Source organism: Martes martes (assembly GCF_963455335.1).
Source record: "Martes martes genome assembly, chromosome: 4".
Classification (NCBI taxonomy): domain Eukaryota; kingdom Metazoa; phylum Chordata; class Mammalia; order Carnivora; family Mustelidae; genus Martes; species Martes martes.
The window spans coordinates 101,020,373-101,041,358 of record NC_137891.1 but is presented as its reverse complement, the minus strand read 5'-3'; the positions used below and the strand labels follow the sequence as shown (position 1 = coordinate 101,041,358).

General features: G+C 38.3%; 1 protein-coding gene across 2 annotated transcripts in view; it reads right to left on the bottom strand.

Annotated features, from left to right (window-relative positions):
- Nucleotides 1–20,986, bottom strand: part of VAV3 (vav guanine nucleotide exchange factor 3) — a 363,312-nt gene that overhangs the window by 145,414 nt on the left and 196,912 nt on the right. For both annotated transcript variants that reach the window (XM_080800645.1, XM_080800646.1), the window contains exons 12-15: nt 19,567–19,653; nt 15,832–15,917; nt 14,212–14,344; nt 13,717–13,826 (exon numbers count right to left, since the gene is read on the bottom strand). In XM_080800645.1, the coding sequence (XP_080656771.1) occupies nt 13,717–13,826; nt 14,212–14,344; nt 15,832–15,917; nt 19,567–19,653 (416 nt within the window). The remainder of the gene's footprint in view (nt 1–13,716; nt 13,827–14,211; nt 14,345–15,831; nt 15,918–19,566; nt 19,654–20,986) is intronic.

Sequence of the window (20,986 nt, the reverse complement as noted above, 5' to 3'; positions counted from 1 at the left end):
CAAGGAAAAAGAACGCTCAGCTATATAACTAGACAGAAGTGTTTGCAAGACAAGAGACAATAACGCAAGCCTAGAGCTCAACATACAGAGTCATCGTTGTCACAAAGCATCATTCTAATCTTGAGACTTCCTATCTTGAAGAACGCAAAAAAGTTCCTAATTCATTATTCCAAGTCCGTATGGTATGTAGACAATCCATTAGATTACTTTATGGTGTACCTTCTAGTAGATCAAAGCCCTAACAGTTCTCTTTTGATTTTTTTTCCCCCACCCTCAATCTGAAAGATGTTTAGGTCACAGTAATTGGAAAATACAATTCAAACCCCGACCACAATTAAATAGGCCAGGAATAGTTTTAGCTTAATAAACTACCTATGACCTCAGGTCTATTTCGTAATGTATGAAGCACTATTTCCAAGCTATCTAGTTTTTAAAATGCACCGGCAGCAACAGCTTTAATTTAAAATGCCAGTGTTCAATATGTCAAAGCTCAAATATTCTCTGAGAGGGAGCTTTAATGCATATATATTATTAATGCACTATCAGAGAACAGATCCCTGAGTTGATTCTGACCAATGAGTCATTAGTCAGAGACCACATAAAGCAAATGTGGTATATGAGAACAGATGAGAGAATTTTGTTTCTGGTTGCTCTTGCTCTCCGGGGGGAAAGAAACAAAAGCACAGGAAGTCTGCAGTCTCAGGTTAGGAGATAGGAAAATTGAGTTTAATAAAACATCCTTTTTATGCCTTACTCGCCATTTGGGCAAGAAACTTTTTGGAGAAAAGAACAGGAAAAGCCTGGTCTTGCACCACGGTGGAGCTTCCATGCCATCTTGAGCTATGTGGTCCACGCAGGGACTTAAATCTCTGGTCCTTAGTTAACTTATTAAACAAGGAAAAGAAAAAACAAAACAAAACAGAGATAATTGCCCCTGTCATAAATTCCATAAAGAGTTAATGAGACAAATATCAAAAGCATAGCACTGTACTTGGAAGACAATGTTAACGTCATTGAATATTAATTCTCTCATAGGATTGATGCCAGGAAAGACTGGAAGAAAAATAAATTCAAACAGGTTTTTGTTGTTTACTATAGCAAACTATAAAATAAGACTAATACTTTTATGCATTTTCAAATTTTTAAAGCCCATTAATTTAGGGCATTTGTGACTTTTAGATTTTTTTTAGCTTTTTCCGTTTCCTCAAAGGGCTAGCTGCTTTGTGCAAAGTATGATGCTGCAAATAAAAAGATGTGGATAGGCTGACATCACGAGCCACTGGAATATTCTAATAATTTTTGAGGCAGATAATCTGAGCTCCTAGTCCCAGTGTTTTCTTAGACAATGATGTTTAGAAGAAAGTCTGCTATTCTAATAAGCAAAAGACAGGTCAAACACGTGCTTCTGATAACTGCTTCAAATTGGGCTCTCTCCAGGAAAAAGAAGCTATTCAGTGATAGTCCAAAGTTCATCCTGAAGGAGAAAAATGAGTGTTACGCACCATGTTCATATCTCCAGTGACTTCTGTAACATACATTCAGTGTTACCCCAGTATAAATATATATATTTAAAACTCATCTTAATCCACCCTGATAACCAGCCAGGACTTAGTCTCAGACCTTAAGGCTTTTCCTCCCCATTGTCCTTACCTCTAAAAAGATAATTTAAAGTCTGAGACTGAAATCACATTATCTAGACAACTGAGAAAAGGAAACACCATCAAATCAAATCAAAACTTTGTCTAGATTGTATTAAGCACAATTCTACAAGGTGACCAAAACTCTTGTTATATATTAACTTACAAATCAAGACTTGACTTACTTTACTTTAAGGAAATTCTTTAAAGCCCAAATCATCCTTACAAATTGTTAATAATGCATGATGTTATTATTTGATTTTGTAAAAATAACCAATTCTTACCCAACGGCATCAGTACAAAATAAGTGGGAAATATTTAGATTCTAAATCATATTTTTCATTCAGTGTGTGAATATACTACACAAAAATACCTCTTGCTTATAAAACAAACTTTCATCTTTGGAGAACAACAGTAGGTATTCTTGCTATAAATGAGACAGCGTGGGGCCAGGGAAAAAGCTCTGGATTGAGATTCAAGATCAGTCTCTGCCACTTGTTAACTAAAAAACCACACACAAAACACTTAATAGCTCCTCTATTTTTTTTTTTTAAGACAATACCTCCGGGCTACCTCACAGTACTCCTTAATAATCAAATGAAGTATTATCCAAAAATGCTTTGGAGACTATAAAGCACTATGTAAGAGTAAGGAATTACCCCTGTGTGCTACCAGACTCTAAATACTCTAACATGAAGGATTTAAAATCTGAAATCTTCCTTATAATACTCAGAAGCAGAAAAAATGTTATGCATAATTTAATCAGAAGATCTTAAATTGATTTCTAAATGCCTTGAAGATTAAAACTCTCTCATTTACTTTTTTTGTGGGGATGATAGCAGCTAGCATCACACCTTGCCCCTAATACTGGATTGAAATGAAACATTCAATTTACCTATATCTTTATCTGATCCAGGTTAGCACTCAACTAAACTAGTTAATGAAAACAACTTCCCAAATTAAGTTTCTTTTTATTTAGGAGAAAGAATGTCTAAAACACAAAGTTGGAGGAATAGATGCCTTCAAACATCTGAAGGGCTACAAACAGAGGAAAGAGATAAATTCTATTTGGGCCCAAGAAATTACATTAGGAAATTATATTTGAACAGACAGATTTCAACTTATTTTAAGAAAGTTTTCTATGGTCAAAGCTAAGCAAAGTGCAAATGATTTCAGAGGTAGTGAGTTCCTCATCACACGAAACATTCAAGCACAGACTACATGTGGAAAGAAGTTATAGGAAAGGTTTGAGCATTGAATGGCTGGAATGAAGGAACTTCAAACTCCTCTTCAAAGTGTCCATGAGTTTACAAAACAGCATGGCTTCTGAACATCTTGATAATTATAAGCTGGTATTCAGAGTATATGGGAGAAAAACTCGCCTATAACAAATTAATTTTTCTAAATTCCATATCAGTGGTAGAGGGCATTTTTCCTAATTATTTAAAGCCAAACAATATATACTTAACCTATAATGATTTTCTTTGTCTTAATGAAGAGCAACAACTTCAATTTTTTTGCTCATGCCTTTCTTAGACCCCCAGAATGTCACTAATTTTCAAAATTTGCCTGATAGTATGACATGCACTGGAGTTTTCTACGTTGAAATTTCCAATTCTATTTTCCTCATCAAATAATGTGTGATGTAAGCTTTCGTTTACCTTGCAATTTACCACTGCTTTGCACTGACATTATAATGCTGACTTGAAAATATGCCTTGTTAGAATGTAAACTCCGTAAGGGAAGAGAACTGGCCTTATTCATCATTATATCTACCCTGCCTTAGACTAGCTCCTGGGAAGGTATGAGATGCTCGAAAAACACATGAATAAACAAACACAGATAAACAATATTTAGTTTCATTTGATAACTGTTTCAAGCATGACTTTCTTTTCTTTCTTTTTTTTTTTTTTAAGATTTTATTTATTTATTTGACAGAGATCACAAGTAGGCAGAGAGGCAGACAGAGAGAGAGGGGGGAAAGCAGGCTCCCTGCTGAGCAGAGAGCCCGATGTGGGGCTCGATCCCAGGACCCTGGGATCATGACCTGAGCTGAAGGCAGAGGCTTTAACCCACTGAGCCACCCAGGCGCCCCCAAGCATGACTTTCTAATCTTTCCAACTAGACGGCTATTGCTCACTCTTATGAAGAGGAAAAACAAAGTGTCTTCTATTGTTTCCACTGAAAGGACAGCCAATCTTCCAAACACAGCTTATTTTGTATTGTACAGCCCAAAGTAATAATTCCTATGACCTAATAATTTCTTATCAAAGATATCCTAAAAGTAGTACATATGACCTTAACTATTAGGTTTAGGCTTATAAATTAAAGCTTGTGCATCATTATAGAATTCACCAATCAAGTCACTTTCTTAGAGGAAACCATATATATACCATATATATATATACACATATACATGTGTATATATATGTATACATATATATGTATATATATATATTGACTCAATACACTGAACGGTTTTGAAACAAACTTACTCTTTATGTTATTATTTGTGTTATTTACATTACTCAGACAAGCTGGAGTCAATACAGTGACCACCATTGTCAGGTTAAACATTCCCGGTTCTGGTTGCACAATTATTCATATAAGAAGAAGGAAAAAAAGAAAAGCACGACAAAGGGTCTGTTACAAAAGCTTGGGGAAACCAACACTAATTCACCCTAACAATGTTACTTGCATTTAGTTGTAACAGAATAATGCTCTTGGATGACGGGACTTTTGATAGCTATCCATTCTTCTTCCTGCCTAGGACTTCTTTATAAGCATGCTCAGGAATGACAGAAAAATGTCAAGCAAGTATTAAATATAACCAGAGAAAAAGGAGAGAGGTTGATCCCCACTAGGCAATACCAGAACAAGAATACTATTTAATATTTACCAATGCTTTGTCATGCATGAAATGCTTTTACATGTTTCTGGATCAAACAGGCTACTGAAAGACTCCATTTAATGACAGCTGTGGTTTTTCTGAGCACTGTCCCGTGTCCTACTTCCTTTTATTGCTGCCAGGAAACTGCGGTTTAGTTCTCTACACTGACTTAACTGCCAATTTTGAAAGGTTATAGATAATACATTAGATTCAGGGAGAGTCGAGCTGGCTTCAACTTGGGAGATTAATGTGAATAGGTCAGTACCATGCGACTCAGCACCACCCAGGGGTAAGGGATCAAGTGAGCAGGGATCTCATATTCATAAACAAATTCTGCATATTCAAAACTGGCAATGAAAGCCTTTTATGCAGAAAGAAGGCTGTTTTTAAAGAAAATAATTTCTCCAAAAAAACAAAACAGCATGTGGGCAGACAGTACAGAGACGCTTTGAGGACTGATACTTTGGTAGAATGCCTGCGAGGCTACCAGTTTCCAGCAGACACTGACACCAGCTTGGAACACCCAGAAAATGACAAACCAGGTGCCAGCAAAGTCAGAATGTCACTCCCACATATGGCTCATTTGGGAAGACTCACCCTTGGGCCAACTCTTGATACCACTCTAGGCTGCCTTTGCCCCTTGTAGTTTTCCTTGGCGTGCTCTCCAGGAAGAAAATTTCAGAAAAATAACAGGCACAAATGGCATTACTGCTGGAAGGAAAATGCCCCAAGAGCACAAAGCCATCACTAACTACAGAAGTATCTTCGGTGATGTGGTTGAGTATTAAGAAAAGAAAAGCTTACTGTGATGTTGCTATTGGCCTGGATTCTTTGGGCCTCACAGTCCTTTCTAATAAACCTTAGAATAAAACTTAATGAAACCAGATACCTGAATAGGCGCAGTCCGCTCTTTGGGCAGATATTTTTGACATTTGTTTGGACAGTACAAAGTAATGTCAAATACCAATAATACACCCAGGTATCTTTTCTTTAGTTTTGGTAGAACAGAGGACATTCTGCAGCTAAATCATCATGATGGCCTAAGCAGGGATTAGTGCTACTAAAAAAATTTTTAAAATAAAAAAATAAAAATAAAAAATCACACTAGTCCAAAAGGCCACAAGGCAGTTCCATTAGAGCTGAGATCATTTAGTGGTAGCACATACTCACTACTTCCCTAGGCCTAAATCATCTTCTTTGGGCTATAACACAGGGGTCGCTAACTGCTGCTCATGAGCCAAATACGGCCCACCACCTGTTTTATTGGAACACACCACACTTGTTCATTTGTCTATTATCCATGGCTGTGTTATTACTGCAATGATAGAACTGAGTAATTATGACAGAGACCATATGGTCCACAAAGCCCAAAATATTTACTTTCTGGCCCCTTACAACAAAAGTACATTGGCCCCTGTTCCAAACGATGAAATCTGTAGTCTCAAAAGGTACTTACATGTATGTAGTGTTGAGAAGATCCAAACAGACCTCCTAATGAAGAAAATGAAGAAACGTAGCAAGAAGAGAGAAGAGAAAGGAGAAGTAACAGTACTAGTAGGAGTAGTGGTAGCAGTAGTTTGCACTCGCTATGGAATTCTCTGACTTCCATAGCTTTATGTAGATGGAGGAATCTCCATGCAGGCAAAAACATAAGCAAAATCAGTCTTTTCAATGTGTACAACGCAATGTCAAATCTGCAGCCAAAACTTTAATATTCTGTTATAAACATGAATCACTCACCGACCAATAGCAAAGAGCATCTCCCCTTAAGATACTCAGCAGATTTCTTAATCTCGAACTGACGTAACATCACAAGCTTTACTTCTCTAAGTCCCAGGATGGCTAAGGTAGGTGTGTTGTCTCTGGCCTGACTAGCCAGGCTCCAGAGGAAAAGCAGTGAGTCCAGGCATACTGGCCCACCGTGGGGAGCAGCATATAGTGAAGAGAGCCACACTGAGGATGTCAAGGAGACTGATGAAATGGCAGAGGGAACAGGTGCATGAAATGACCTTCTATCTTGTGCCACCCATCACTATCACAAAATCTAGGTCATGACTGTATTTCTTCTGGGTCAGGAGTTGAGACAGAGAGAAATGTGAGGAAATAGGTGGGCTTTGAGCACCTCAGACCCTGGAACTAGAGTTTGCACCGAGTTCTACCCACAGCTCCCAGAGGCAAGGAGGTCCAGATAGCATGTGAATTGCACGTTGTTCTGCAGGTTTCAGCAAAATTATAGATTAGGTCAGCATTATGTGAAAGACTCTAGGTAATGAGGACATTATCCATATCCTGGTTGGTTCTATAAGTTCCATCCAAGCATTAAGTCAGTCTGCCAATAAGAAACATATATGGAAAAACAAAAAGAAACAACCTGGAAACATCAAGTTGGGTGGCTACAAAAATGCCTTCAAGAAATTGCAAACTTATTTTTGAAGGCTAATTTAAGGAAAACATAATTTTATGTAACATCAACTTCTAGAACTTCATAAAATCTCATGCTGCTGGTGGAAAATGTATGTTTTTCAGTGTCTCCTACCTAAGGATGCAAATTATAAAGCCTACTTATTATACTAGAAAAAGTTTCTTTCCCACAAGAGCTGTTATATTTTGTCCAACCGTAGGAATCCTTAACCCATCAGGTCTTTGTTGTTGTTGTTTTTATATTACCCTGTTATCAGAAAACTTGAGTAAAATTTCAGATTTACAATAAAAATGGGATTTTCCACTGTGTGCCAGGAACTGTGCTCGGGACTCCTCATGCATGTGAACACCACTGACAAGATGCCGGCCATCGCGGTGTTCTTAGTTCAGGGGAGAAACAGCCATGAAATGGACAATTAGATCCAATGGCAACCCCATCAACTGAAAGGCCCAGACAGTTTGGCCTTGGACCCTTAAAAGTACAAATACAGAAACCAAAATAACCAAAAAGCAATTGCATTCTCTATCTAACATTTCAAAGGACATAAGAGGGAATATAATTCAGAATCCACAGATACGTATTTCAAAAGGTGCTTTTCCCCTTTCCAAATTCCTCAAACCCCACCGCTATTCCAGAGCCTCATTCACACCAAAACCCCAAATTTTCTTTCCATTTCCAGAACCATGAAGCTTTCTTTTTTCCTTTCTCCCAGCATTAGCCATATAGTTCAATTCAGCTTCTCTCTCAGTAAGCAGGAAGGAATCTCTATTCTTTAGGAGGAGAAAGGATAGGTGAAATTGGGCTGGCACATAATAGATCTGCTTTAACAAGCAGGGGGCAGACGGGTGGAGGGAAGGCTATAAATACCACCCTTGGATAATTTTTGCCGGGCCATATAATTACAATTGTGAGAGAATACTGGGGAGGTAGGCTTACTGATTTAGCATAATGGTCAAGAACATCTCTCTCAGAAAGCAACATTTTAAGCCAAGGTCTATAGGATAAAGAACAGGAGGAAAGACCATCCTGGTTAGGGAAGCCTCCAAGGCGGTTGTCTGAGGGCCTGTGCATTCCCCAAGAACTGAAATCCACTCAATCTAACCACAGCAAAATGAGCCCAGGTAAAACTACTATGAGATGTAGCTGGAAAGATGGGCAGGATAAAATCAGGGAGGGCCTTTAGGTCCTGGCAAGAATTTTGAGATTATACCAAGGGCAACAAATAGCCAACAAAGGGTTTTAAGAAGGGCGGGCCACAGCTGGATTACCGTGGATGCTTCCCGAGGTGTGGACTGGTAAGGAGTGGGGAAGAGGGACAGAAGCTAATTAGACATGTGAAAGGCTTAAACCAGGGAGGGGAACATGAAGATTACAAGCAAGTGGTCAGATTTAGTCTGCAGAGACTGGGGAGAAACTGTCCACAGGTAGAGGGAGAAAGGTACTTCTCGGGCTTCCTTCTATTTACACTTGAGCAAATGGGACTGGGAGGAAGATGTTATTTGGCTAGAAATATCCGAGAGTACAGTCTTTAAATTCAATCCAGTATATATTAACTAAAAATTATATTTATAAATTACAGTATTTAAATTCAATTGCAATAGCTCCCTCTTTGTTACATGCCCAGGGCTTCCAATAATATCTGGCAGAAGGCAAGTGCTCAGTAAGTACTTGTAGAATGAATGTAATTTCCACCGGTAATTATCTCTCTGGTAGTCAAAATATCTGAGCAATATCTTTAGATTAAAACAAATTTTACGTTTTTTAAGTTATATTTGATAAAATATAATTTCATATTTAAATGTGAACAACATACTCACTGCTTTTATAATACAAACTACAGAAGGTAAATTTCAGGAAACTATTCTTGTCTAGTAGATCCCAAGTGTGAGGAAAATGCTTTGAAACATTGTTCTGTTTGACCTCTGATTATTTAAATTTTTCTTTTTAATTCTGTGGCATGTGTGCTTTTTATGGTGAGTGACCTCAAATTCCTTCTGGAAGTAAGTGGGGAATAAATTAGAAACGGTGTGACTCTGATCAAATGAGATTTGTGGAGTTTAATGGCTAGATTCCTGCCCCCTGCCCCACCCTATCTGGAGAGCACCCCTTTTCAGGGGTCACTGTGGGAGACAAAGCTCAGGGGCTGACCTTCTAGATGTCCAACATGACAATGACATCTGGTCCTAGAGTCCCTTCCTGGCTCTGTAATTTCTATATACCCTTCTACTCTTCTCTCCACAACCACAGTCTTAGTGTTTAACAATTAGAAACAAATTGCTAATTTGGCAACTAGCCCTAAATATCCTGGGCTAATCTTTGAGCACACATTACTATTTCTATGTTCTTCCTCCTCTTAGGAAAACCACGTAGCACGGTGCATGTGGTACACAGTGAAGGAATCTTAGATAGTGGGAATATGGCAATGCATCTTTCAAGGAACTTTCTTTATTCAAGGGATTAATATAAATTGTTAGAATTTCAAGAATTGGGTCAAGTCAGTCAGAATAAATTCCAGGCAAAGGAACCTTTCAGTTTCCTTCAGTAAACACTATGGAGGCTGGTTCAGAATCTACCACTTTTTACCATTTGCAATCCCCCCGTCCCCCATTTTACTTTTTCTTTCTCGCTCTCCTTCTTTAAAAAGACTTCTTGTCTATTATTCAATTTATTTTTTTCATATTTTACCCAACGTTGACTTGTTTCTGGAACATTTAAAGAAACTGCCTGATCCTCTGGGTCCTAGTTATAGTGGTGGAGGTGGGGGGAGCAGAAAAGGAAACCTGACTCTAGTTGTAGATAACAGGATTTCAGTCCAGTTGTTTATTTTAGCACCTTGGGGTAAAGAAATTGCTGTGACCTGAGATCCTGAACTCCACTGTAAATGATACAGCACTGAAGTTGTACAAGTTTGCTGAAACACTGCTGTAGTCATTAGTTTCCTGAGCTATAAAATGGGTATGACAATATTTATCCATTTAAATCTAACAGGAGAATTCATAAAAACACACTGGATATAAGGGATTTCGGAAAAACATACCCAGAAGCTTCCTGACAATATTTTGAACATTGTTATAGGCACTCACATCCATATTCTCCTGTATCATTATGAAAACTAGCTTTAGCTATTAAAAATATTTGCCATCTTATTTCACAGAAAACTAAATGGATTAGGGAGAGACGGTGACAAAAGCCCTTTTGGAAATAAATAAGAATAAGCAACGTATATACATCGGTCTCTTAAAGGTTTAAATACATTCTTCAGAGCGGGGGTCCCCCAGAACTATGGCTCCCAAACTTCTTTGGTTCCATGACTGTTCCAACAACTTCAAGAGGAATCCGTCCTGCTACCACTTCTTCTCACAGGAGAAAAAGAAAAAAAACATTTTTCTCCCTGCCCTATCCAAGTGGGTCACTGCTGCTTTTCTCTTTGTTCATCCTTTCTTACGGAGGTTTGCCAAGTTCTGATGTGGTTCACTGAATATTCTAAATGCTGAAAGTGGTTACTGCCAAAGAAGGTCAGAGAACATGACTACTGAGCAGGAATGGGATGTGTTTGAGACAAAGACACAGGCTGAGATTTAGGTCACCTCTGGGGAGATGATATGCATTTACTGGATACTTACTGTTTATTGGTATTCATGCTTTTCTATGGTCTTTTTTAGTGTTCTAAATTAAAAGTGGTATTTTAAACATCTTAAAGGTGATTTGCAACTTTTTTTAAAAATAAAAACAATCCAATCATCCTATAAACAGCAGAACAGCCATCTTCTGTAAATAGAACTGGCAAGCATTTCATCAGTCTTAAAATATCACCTCCCTTGATTTCCCACCACACTCCTACTGATGCCTCCCTTTCCTTCCCTGAGTTCCTTAAAGCAACACTCCAGAATGCTCTAGGAGGACCTATGTGCCCAATGTTAATGCTAAAGGGACTGGCAGAAGCCGGCTTGAGGAGGTATCCAAAGGTTTTCATGGGCTGTCATGAAAGCAGCCCATTTTCCTAGTTTTCTTTTATTCCCCATGGCTTAGAGAAGGACAGTACTCGAACTTTAGATAATAGATAAAATGGCAAAATTTGAACCATAGGTAACGTCGTCCTAAGCTTCAGGACTTAACCTAGGTTATTTTATTCTCCTGAGCACAAGACAAGTAGGAGCTGCTTATAGAGCAGGAAGCAGGGCTTTCCTGCATAATGAACTTCAAAAAAGAGGGGACAAAATAAAATAATGGCATATTCTGATGCCTGAGTAAAATCCTGACTAATTTTACTTTGCCATAATTGGCATCATCTCTGCTTATAGAAGCCCTCCACTTCGACTCTGGTAATTCTCAAAAAAGGTACTTCCACCCTCTCACCATCTGCATGGGCAGTCAATGGAATTCTGAAATACAAACAGCCACTTGGAGGTTTAATTATATTGGTGAGGTGCCTGGAAAATGCTCAAAGTTAAGAATCCCAGTTTCCCTGGGCATGGTACAGCTGTCTTTCTTATGGTGGGACAATTTCTATCTATCCATCCTCCCATAGGTATATAACTACCAAGCAGTGACAGGTAGTTGTCTACAACTACAAGTTTCTCCTTTTTTTTCCATAAGAGAACCTTGATTCTCAGCTAGGCGCAATCCTGCCTGAAATAAAGATGATATAGATTTCCTAGGCTCCCTTGACAGATGTGGCCATACGGCTAAGTTCTAGTCAGTATTAGTAACATAAGTTTGTGGCATATTTACAAGGGATCCTTAAAAGAAAGGAGTCACCTTCTGCTGCCTAGAATGAAGATTTTATAACTGGAGCTCCAGGAGCTATCTTGGACAACAAAGTGACCAACCCTGAGCACAGAAGCCAAACGCTTATCATGAAGAGCAGAAGACCTGAGTCTGGATCCCTGAGGATACTTCAGTGAGCCACTAGACCACCCTTCATCCACCTACCCCAGATCCTTTTTCACAAAGGAGATAAAAGCATCCATATTGTAAAATCTCTTGTATCCAGTTAAGTTCCTTAATTTATGGCAACTGAACAAAATGTTAACTGGTCTGCCTATCGTACAGTCCAAGGAGAGCTGCCTGCTCCAGACAAATTTACCTTCCCTCCTCTGCAGAAATGTTTTCACTCATCTAAAGATTATATAGCAAAAAAGAACCCACAAGTAAATACTAGCCTAGCATCATTCTCACAAGAGCAAAGGCTTGAGATCAGCTCTGCCTGTGCCCATTGTCACCAACCCCAGGTAGACAAGTCGCCTCCTTAAAATAGCACCCTTGGTTTATGATGGAGCCCACAATCTGTGAGAGACTAGGCAGAGGCCACCAACTTCCTTATTCAGGCCCCAGCCAAAGGGGACCTATAGCATAGCCACAGCATCCATGCATACAACTACTAACGTCTTTGGCTTCACCACTGTAATCAAGAACAATACATTATTAGCACCATGATGTATACTGGGATGGTGACTTCTGGTTTTACAAGTCCTCATGGGTATAATAAGATCCTAAATATAAAACAATATTAATAATAGTGATAACAATAGACAGCATTATTGTTCAATACCATATGACTGCTGGTGTGCCATTTGGCTAGCACTCTGCCTGAAACATATTATTGAAATCCAAAATATTATCATCCTTATTTTATAGAGGAGGAAACCAGGGCTCTGAGAGATAACGAACTTAGCTAAGACCATGCAGCCAACTCATGACCGTGGTTACTGCCGAATCCAGAATTGTTCTATAAGCTTACAAACATCTTAGTAGCACCATCATTGCTCTCAAAATGTTAGATAAACTAATCTCAAGAAAATCTGTTTTTCTCACTTCAGAACTACAATAAAACATTCTAATCTTAAAAAAAAAAAACATTCTAATCTTATCCCCATATTAACATGAGCATTTCTTAAAACAAAGCAAAAGTAGGAACAAAAGCCCGATAGAATTCGTCCACAAATGGTAAACAGTGCTAGAATACAAATGAGGCAAATCCAAAGTGCTTTTCTCCCCACCACCACCCCCCTCCCCGCCCCCTGCCCCGAATTTCACCTTTTGCTAACAGTTTCAATTTCAGGGTAACCTTAATGTTTTTGCAACAAGGTCACTATGCACTTTTTAATCCAAAACATCAAAACTAAAAAGAACTCCTATAATAACATGTTTTCGTGTAATTACATCACTTTATGCCATTCCTTTATTCCTTTTGAAACAGGTCTAACTTATTTCCCACCTCTTTCTTGAGCTTCCACCTTCATAAAAGGAAAGAACACGGAAAGAACTCAAGACCTTAAAACATTCACTGAAAACACCAGGTAATTTATCTAGGACTCAAACAATAAATGAGTCAAAAAAAAATCAAATGAGGGCTAGAAATGAATTTTTCTATTAAAAATAAAAAATGTGCAAGTATGAATGTATGTGTTTGCAACCACTTCTACTTTAAAGATCTATATAAAATACGGTGAGTATATCAAAAGTTTATCATTAGAATTGTTAATATTTTCACAGGCTGCAGAAAGCTAAAGAATTAAAATATGCCCATGAGAAAAAAGTCAAACAGAATGTTAGAGTGCCCTCTTTCTTTTTCTTGAAGAAATTCGCCAAAGCCTCTTGTAGGAGACCAAAGTTATCAAGACCAGCAAAGAAGCAATCATGCTCAAAGTGTTTCCACAGTCTCCATATACATGCTACAAGGGCTGGAGTACATTTATTGACAGTTCATTACTTCTAAGAGATTTTTAAGTAGTAGAAAAAACACTTTTAAAGGTAGGAATACTCACAAAGCCATTTCAAACTGTTCCAGCCATTTTTTCTTTAAATCTTTTGTTTTGCAATAAAATTCTAATCCATTTTGTCCTTGGGTATGGATGAGGTAGAAGCCATAAGACCACTGTTGAAAGTAATAGTCCTCAGGTTAATATGTATCACTATAACATCATGCTTCCAAATTCACTAAAATACTACCACAGTCATCCACAAACTGCTCATAACATTATCAGCATACAAACTGTGAACAATCAGACTTTTATAGTCAGCTTTATCTCTGTAACAGTTCTTACGCCAAATGCATTTTACTTGACCATTAAGGCTTTAGAGATGGTCACTGTCAGTTGTGGCACTGTCCAATTATGTCTCACAGAGGCTTGCTCCTCATCAATCTCTAGAAAGAAAAATCACCTGCACTGATAAGCCCTCTCATATTAATGCATTAGTATCCTTTCCTTGAATGGTCAAAGTTATGAGTAAATTATGGTAATTGATTTTCAAAGATTCACCTTTTTATTTTCTTTATCAGTTGTAGGATTGTTGGCTATTTTGTACTGCTGAAGATCTATTATTTCCTTCATTTCATAGTTATCGCCTTTCCTTTTACATACAATCACTGCCAAATCAAATAAGAAGATATGCCTGAGAGAATGAGAGAGAGAGAGAGAGATTTAAAATGGTTTGGAAGAATGTACGTTAACTTTTCCTTGGTAAAATTTAATTAAACCAACCAAACATTGTTTCTTTGAGTTAAAGACCAAGGCAGTGTTGCATATGGAAAAGAATGAACTGTACATACCCTGGCACTACCCTTGACGGGATGAATGGCCTTACTTTACCTTAGTTTCATTTAAAAAATTTACAAAATTATAGTAGGAATATATACATTCAGAGTGACTCAGGAACAACTGAGATAAGCCACAAAGTGTCCAGGAGCAATTTTTTTTTTCCGGTTTAAAAACTAGACATTTACAGAATACTAATGACAAGAGTAGTGAACTTCTGATGTTTTGAGGAGTGGACCAGAATGTGTAGGGAGGTGTCCGTCCCTTTCACAAAGATGACTCACTGAATTTAAATCCTCAGGACCACCTGCTGAGGTATCATTTTCATCTTCATTTTACTGGGGAGGAAACTGAGGATTAGAGAAGTTAAATAATTTGCTCAAGGTTACACAGCTAGTGAGGGGCAGAGCAAGGTTCACACCAGATCTGACTGTGGAAACCACACTTTCACCCTCTATGTTGCTCCTCATGATTCCATGGACTACCAGAAACACAAACCAAGCAGCATATGAACAAAATGCAAACTAGAAAAATTATGGTTATATTTTTGTGTTGATGTTTCTCTTAATTTTTAACGACAATGTAATTGGGGGAGAAAAAACAAACTTTTAATCTTACCACCCCATATCAATATTTTCATCTTTTAGAAAATTCTCAGGAATTAACATGTATACATTTTAAAATAATGATAATGAGAACGATACATTTACATAGCTCTAATACCTGCATCACTTTCAAAGACTATTTTCCTGGAGAGGCTGAAAAAGGATAGGTCTCCTGGGAGCTACCTGTAGCACCTGGGTATCAAGTTGGAAGCAAGAGCTGACACTGCCCCCTGCTGGCTGACTTTCTCATTCCAAAAGTTCCAGAAATGGCCGTTTTAACCAACCAAACAAGTTTAGCAACCCTATGTATATAATTTGGGATACCAGGCCAAGCTCACTAACCTGAACTTCCCTCAAGAAAATATCACGAAATGGTCCCCACTTAGACCAACTTCTTAGAGCACTTCGTATTTTTAGTTGTTTTCAAATGTATACCAAAAAAAGAAATCAAACAATTTTGTTGTCTCTTACTTTAGCTCTACTCTCATTACAGTGTGTCCCTTTGAACCTCAGCTAAAAGGATATCTGTCATATCCCTCTTAAGAACTTAGACGAATCAACAGATACCAAAACATAGGTCTTTTCCTCTAACATATCTATGAGAAAATTGTAGAAAAACCATAGGTTGGTCTGTCCCCTTGTTTTTCTTCCTCTGCTTCCCTTTGTCCTAGAATTGTTTTCTCAATCTTCTGATACTAACCACTTATTCTGAAAATAAGTATTGCTCCTCTTTTCTCACCTTTCTTGCTTCGTGTGCTTGTCTAGAGTCGTTATTCGAATTTCACCATCTCCCTGAGGTCGTCCAAAAAGCAAAACTGGTTGGTTCTAAAATACAAAATTCACATGTCTCAGCTTTTTGTAATCATGTAAAAACAGAAATAAATATTAGTGAGGATATTTGCTAGGAACAACTACCTTATTACACTACAAGTTTTATCATTTTACATTTTTAGCACACTTAGTCTAAAACGCTCAGGTCTACATGGTTCACTTTCAAAAACAGTCTATCCTTGGGCCTAGGAGGTATACTGAGGACATTAATTAATTTTACTTATAACTTAATAAGGAATTTAGCTACCAAAAGCAAGAATTAACTGGAAGAATTCAAATCACAACGAAGTTACAGCAACTAATACTTACTGAGCACCCACTGTGTGCCAGACACAGTAGTAGATACAGGGCAAAGTTTTCCCCTGCCCAGTGGGGGGAAAATATTCACAGAAGTATATAATTAGAAGAAAGAGTACAGGAAACATGCATTGCCAGGGGCTTCACATGTTCTAGGACGTCAAGGATAGCTTCCTTGAGCTAAGATCTCAAGAACAAAAAGTATGACTTAATCATTAAACATAATGAACCAATTCCCCAGAGGCAAACAATAAAAAAAGTAAGTATTTATGAAAACCTACTGTACAAGGTGTTAAGGAGAAAAAGAACTGACTGGAAATTATCACTAACATCTGGGAGATTATATTCTAATAGAAGAAGCAGATATGTAATTAATTGTGCTGCAAGAAAGTATAAAAATAGATATTCCCTAACAAAGTCCCCATGATGTACTTTGCAGAACATAGAAAACTCCATCGTAAAATTCATGTGGAATCTAAAGGGTCTCTCAATAGGCAAAATAGTCTTGAAAAAGAACAAAGCTGCGGTCTTAGTCTTCCTGATTTCAAACCTTATTACAAAACTATGGTAATCAAAACAGGGTGGCACTTGCATAAAGACAGACTTCTAGACCAATGAAACAGAATACCTGGAAATAGGCCGTCATATATATCTGGTCAAAGGATTTCTGAAAACAGTATCAAGATCATGATGAGGATAGAACAGCTTTTTCAACAAAAGATTCTGGGACACTGGATATGCACAGGCAGAAGAATGAAGTTGGACCCTTACCTTAAACAGTATACCACACTGATCAAAAAACCAAATATATAAAACTCTTAGATGAAAACACAGGGGGAAAGTTTTATGACATTGGATTTTGCAATGATTTCTTAGATATGCCACTATACTATACCACTAGTGGAAAGCACTATCCACAAAAGGCCAATAAGTTGAAATTCATCAAACTGAACATTTTGTGCAAAGGATAATATCAACAGAGTGAAAAGGCAACCTACAGAATGGCAGACAATACTTGCAAACAAAATGTGTGACAAAAATGGATATCCAGGATATATAAAGAACTCCTATAACTCAACAAAAACAAAAAATAAGCAAACCTGACTCAAAAAGAGGCAAAGGATTTGAACAGACATTTCTCTAGAAAGATATATAAATGGCCAAAAAGCATATGAAAAGATACTCAATATCCCTAATCATTAGGGAAATACAAAGTCAAAACCATAATAAGATGCTACTTTGTACCCATTTGGATGGATATTTTTTAAGAGAAAAAAGAAGAAAAGGAAAGAACAAGTGTTGGCAAGGATGTGGAGATACTGGAATTCCTGTGCATTGCTGGTGGGAATGTAAAATGGGGCAGTCACTGTAGAAAACGGTATGGCTAGCCCTCAAAAAATTAAACCTAGAATTACCATATAACTGAGCAATTCCACTTCTGGGTATATACCCAAAAGAAGTGAAAGCAGGGACTTGAGCATATATTTGCACACCTGTGTTCACAGCAGCATCACTCACAATAGCCAAAGAGGGAAGAAATCCAAGTGTCCATAGACAGCTGAATGGATAATCAAAATGTGGGGTATAGGCAATGCTATATTTTTAAAAAGCCTCAAAAAGGAAATTTTTTTAAAGGAAATTCTTTAAAAAACAAAATGGAATTCTGATACATGCTACAACAAGGATGAACACTGAAGACATTATGCTAAATAAAGTATGCCGGTTACAGAAGGACAAATAATACATGATTCCACCTGCATGAGGTACCTAGAGTAGTCAAATTCACTAAGACAGAAAGTAAATGGCGGTTGCCAGGGGGCTGGGAGGAGGGGAGAACAGAGATAGTATTTAATGGGTTCAGGGCTTCAGTTTCACAAGATGAAGAGAGTTCTGGAGATGGACAGTGGTGATGGCTGCCCAACAACATGAATGTATTTAACATCACAAAATTGTACATTCAAAAATGGTAAATGTCGTATATATTATACACACACACACGCTGCTAAACAGCTATCCAGGCAATATGCTATGGAATTACAAAGAGAAAGTAATAATGGGAGATCAGGGAAAGAATTATTTTAGTTGGATCTTGAAGGAATTTGATAGGAAATAATGGGAAGACATCCTAGGCTTTGACTCTATTATCATCAAAGGCAGAATGATAAAAATGTACGGCAAATTAGAGGCCTTACAACACAGCAGGAGAGCTGCAAAGCAAAGTATGTGGGCAGGTACTGGCTGGATGAGTTCAGGAAAGTAGTTTAAGCCCAGATCACTGAGGGCTTTAAATACCACTCTAAGGAATGTTGCCTATATCCTGAAGGCAACGGCAATACTGACAAGGTTGGGAAAGAGACAGAATCGAGAAGTCCAGCATCTGGAGGTACAACGAAGTGAAGGAATGGCTGGAGGCTTCTGTGACGGGAGAGGTGGCGGATGAGGTCCTGAAAGGGGGACGTGACTATACACGTGAAAAGATGTTTCAGAGAAAGCAGCAATAAAACTGCTCCACCAAGAGAAGAGTCTTTCCTTCATAGGTATATCTCTATTTTCACTGCCCATAGCTCCATCCAGGCCTCCACCAGCTCTTTCTTGAAACTAGTCCTCCCACTCACCACTCTCCCAACTCAGAGCCCCTCACTCACCCAACCACTCTTGCCTTTCAACCTCTTGAACACTCCAGGTTCCGGCCCATCTCTGGGCATTTCATTTGCTATGGCCTCTGTCTGGAATCCTCTCCCCCACATCTCTGCACCACTGGTTTCTTCTTATGCCTCAGGTTCAAGAGGCAAATGACTCAGAAGGACTTTTTCTCACCATCTCATCTAAATGAGGCCTCTCCTTAGTATCCTCTGTTGCCTCACCCTGTTCACAGCACGGATCTCAGTAGAGCATTTTTAAACGTCTTTTTACTGCCTCCTCAGCCACGAGACCCTGCTGTTCATAGTTATAGCCCTGGCCCCAAGGAAAATGTCTGGCACACAGTAGTCACCCAGTAAATATATAAAATGATATATTAACAGGAATCAGCCATGAGTATGTGTGGGGTAAAGGAAAGAAAAGAAAAAGAAAAAAAAAAAACTCCAATGTTTGAACTTGTACAGCCAAGGGAAGAAGCCTAGTGTGATTAAAGAGGGAGGGACAAGCAAAGGCAGAAAGTCCTTAGACAATGACACACGTTTCACAGGTGCCATGAGATAGCCATGTGGGTGTTGCCAAACAAAAACCAGAAAAAAACCTACAACAGCAGAAACTTCAAGGTAAACTATCTTTTCTTCAAAAACAACTTGTAGAATGTCCTCTGATTTGTGAGTCAGGGAAGCTGGATAGCAGGATAATTACATACCAGATTTTCTATAGAGAGCTGAAACTGTTTAATTTCACGAAGGGTCTCATTATCTCTTTTCACTTCATTCACATATTGTGCCAAGTCCTAAAGAATAAAGAGAAGGGTATAAAAAGAAGTCAGGATAAGACCGGAGAAGAGACGAAAACTGTTTGAAAGAAAACACACCATTAATTTCATTAGCGGTAAAAGTAATCACCATAACTTTTCAAAGACAATAAAACGAACATCCAATCAATCAAAGCTGCAACCGAAAAGCAGGTTTTGAGGCGTCTGGAGTACAGCTGGGAAGACGAAGGCGCTGTCATTCACCTCACCTCTGAGAAGAGCAGGGATAAAAAACAAAAACAAACAAAATCTGCCACCATGCAGAACAACAAAAGGAAACTAGGTCAGGAGAATGCAAATTCCAGACACGTTAATAACCGACCTTGAGAGAATCACATTCTTACACGGGTTTGAATAAGGTCAATAGTGCAATAATGAAGGATTAGCAGGGAGAAAAAAGTAACTAAAAGTAAGACAGTGAGTCCAGCAGGACTGTTTCCTGCAACCAGTTGGTGTCTTAGTTCCTGGAGAGCTTTCAGTCAGGCCGCCAGTTCAGTTTTAAAGAGTTAATGAAGGAGAAGCAAAGAGGATGGAAAAACCTCAGAGCACTGAAATGAATTAAAAGCCAACAAACAATGCGGGACACGTTTCTCCACGTGCCTTCTTCACCTACTTTAAAATGTCTTTTTCTCATATTTGAGGAAACATTAGCTAATCTTTCCATACTGTAAGTAGCTATTTTTATTATATGTGCTCTAGATTTTCCTGTTTTCTGGGTGTTCTTTTTTCTCTACCCTCTTAAATTCATCTGCAACAGTAGGAACAGACCTCGGACAAAAAAGCAGTTCCTAACTTTGTTCTAAATGAAAGTCTGACTTTTCATAGGATGTATCTATAAAGGATTTCTTTAAAAATTGGAAACTTGGTATGACTTTGGAAAAGAATAACAAATAATTGTGTGATGGTTCCTGACAGGCTCCTGAAATCAGCCGAAGAGCAGAGCCCTCACGGACCCTGGCAGAGGGACGCAGAGAAGCCATTAGCATCGTTCTGATAGAGTCACATCGCCATTTTGTCTTGAAAACAAATATTGGCTTACGTTTTAAGTTAGGAGCAAATATTTCTTTCAAAGTCAACGTGCAGCACAATGTAGAAATTGGAGGGTTACAGATTGCCCAGTATGTTTAAAAGTCTGCCTTTATCTACTTGTAGCTCTTGATTTTCAGATTTACCTAAAAATAGAGACCCCAACTGAAATCCACCTGTGCTGATGTACAACATCCATGAAGGTCAACCTGGCAGAGAGCCTCACTTGAGGAAAGTAAGTCACGCCAGTGTTCTGAAGTCACCAGCTGACCTGCTGCTTGCACAA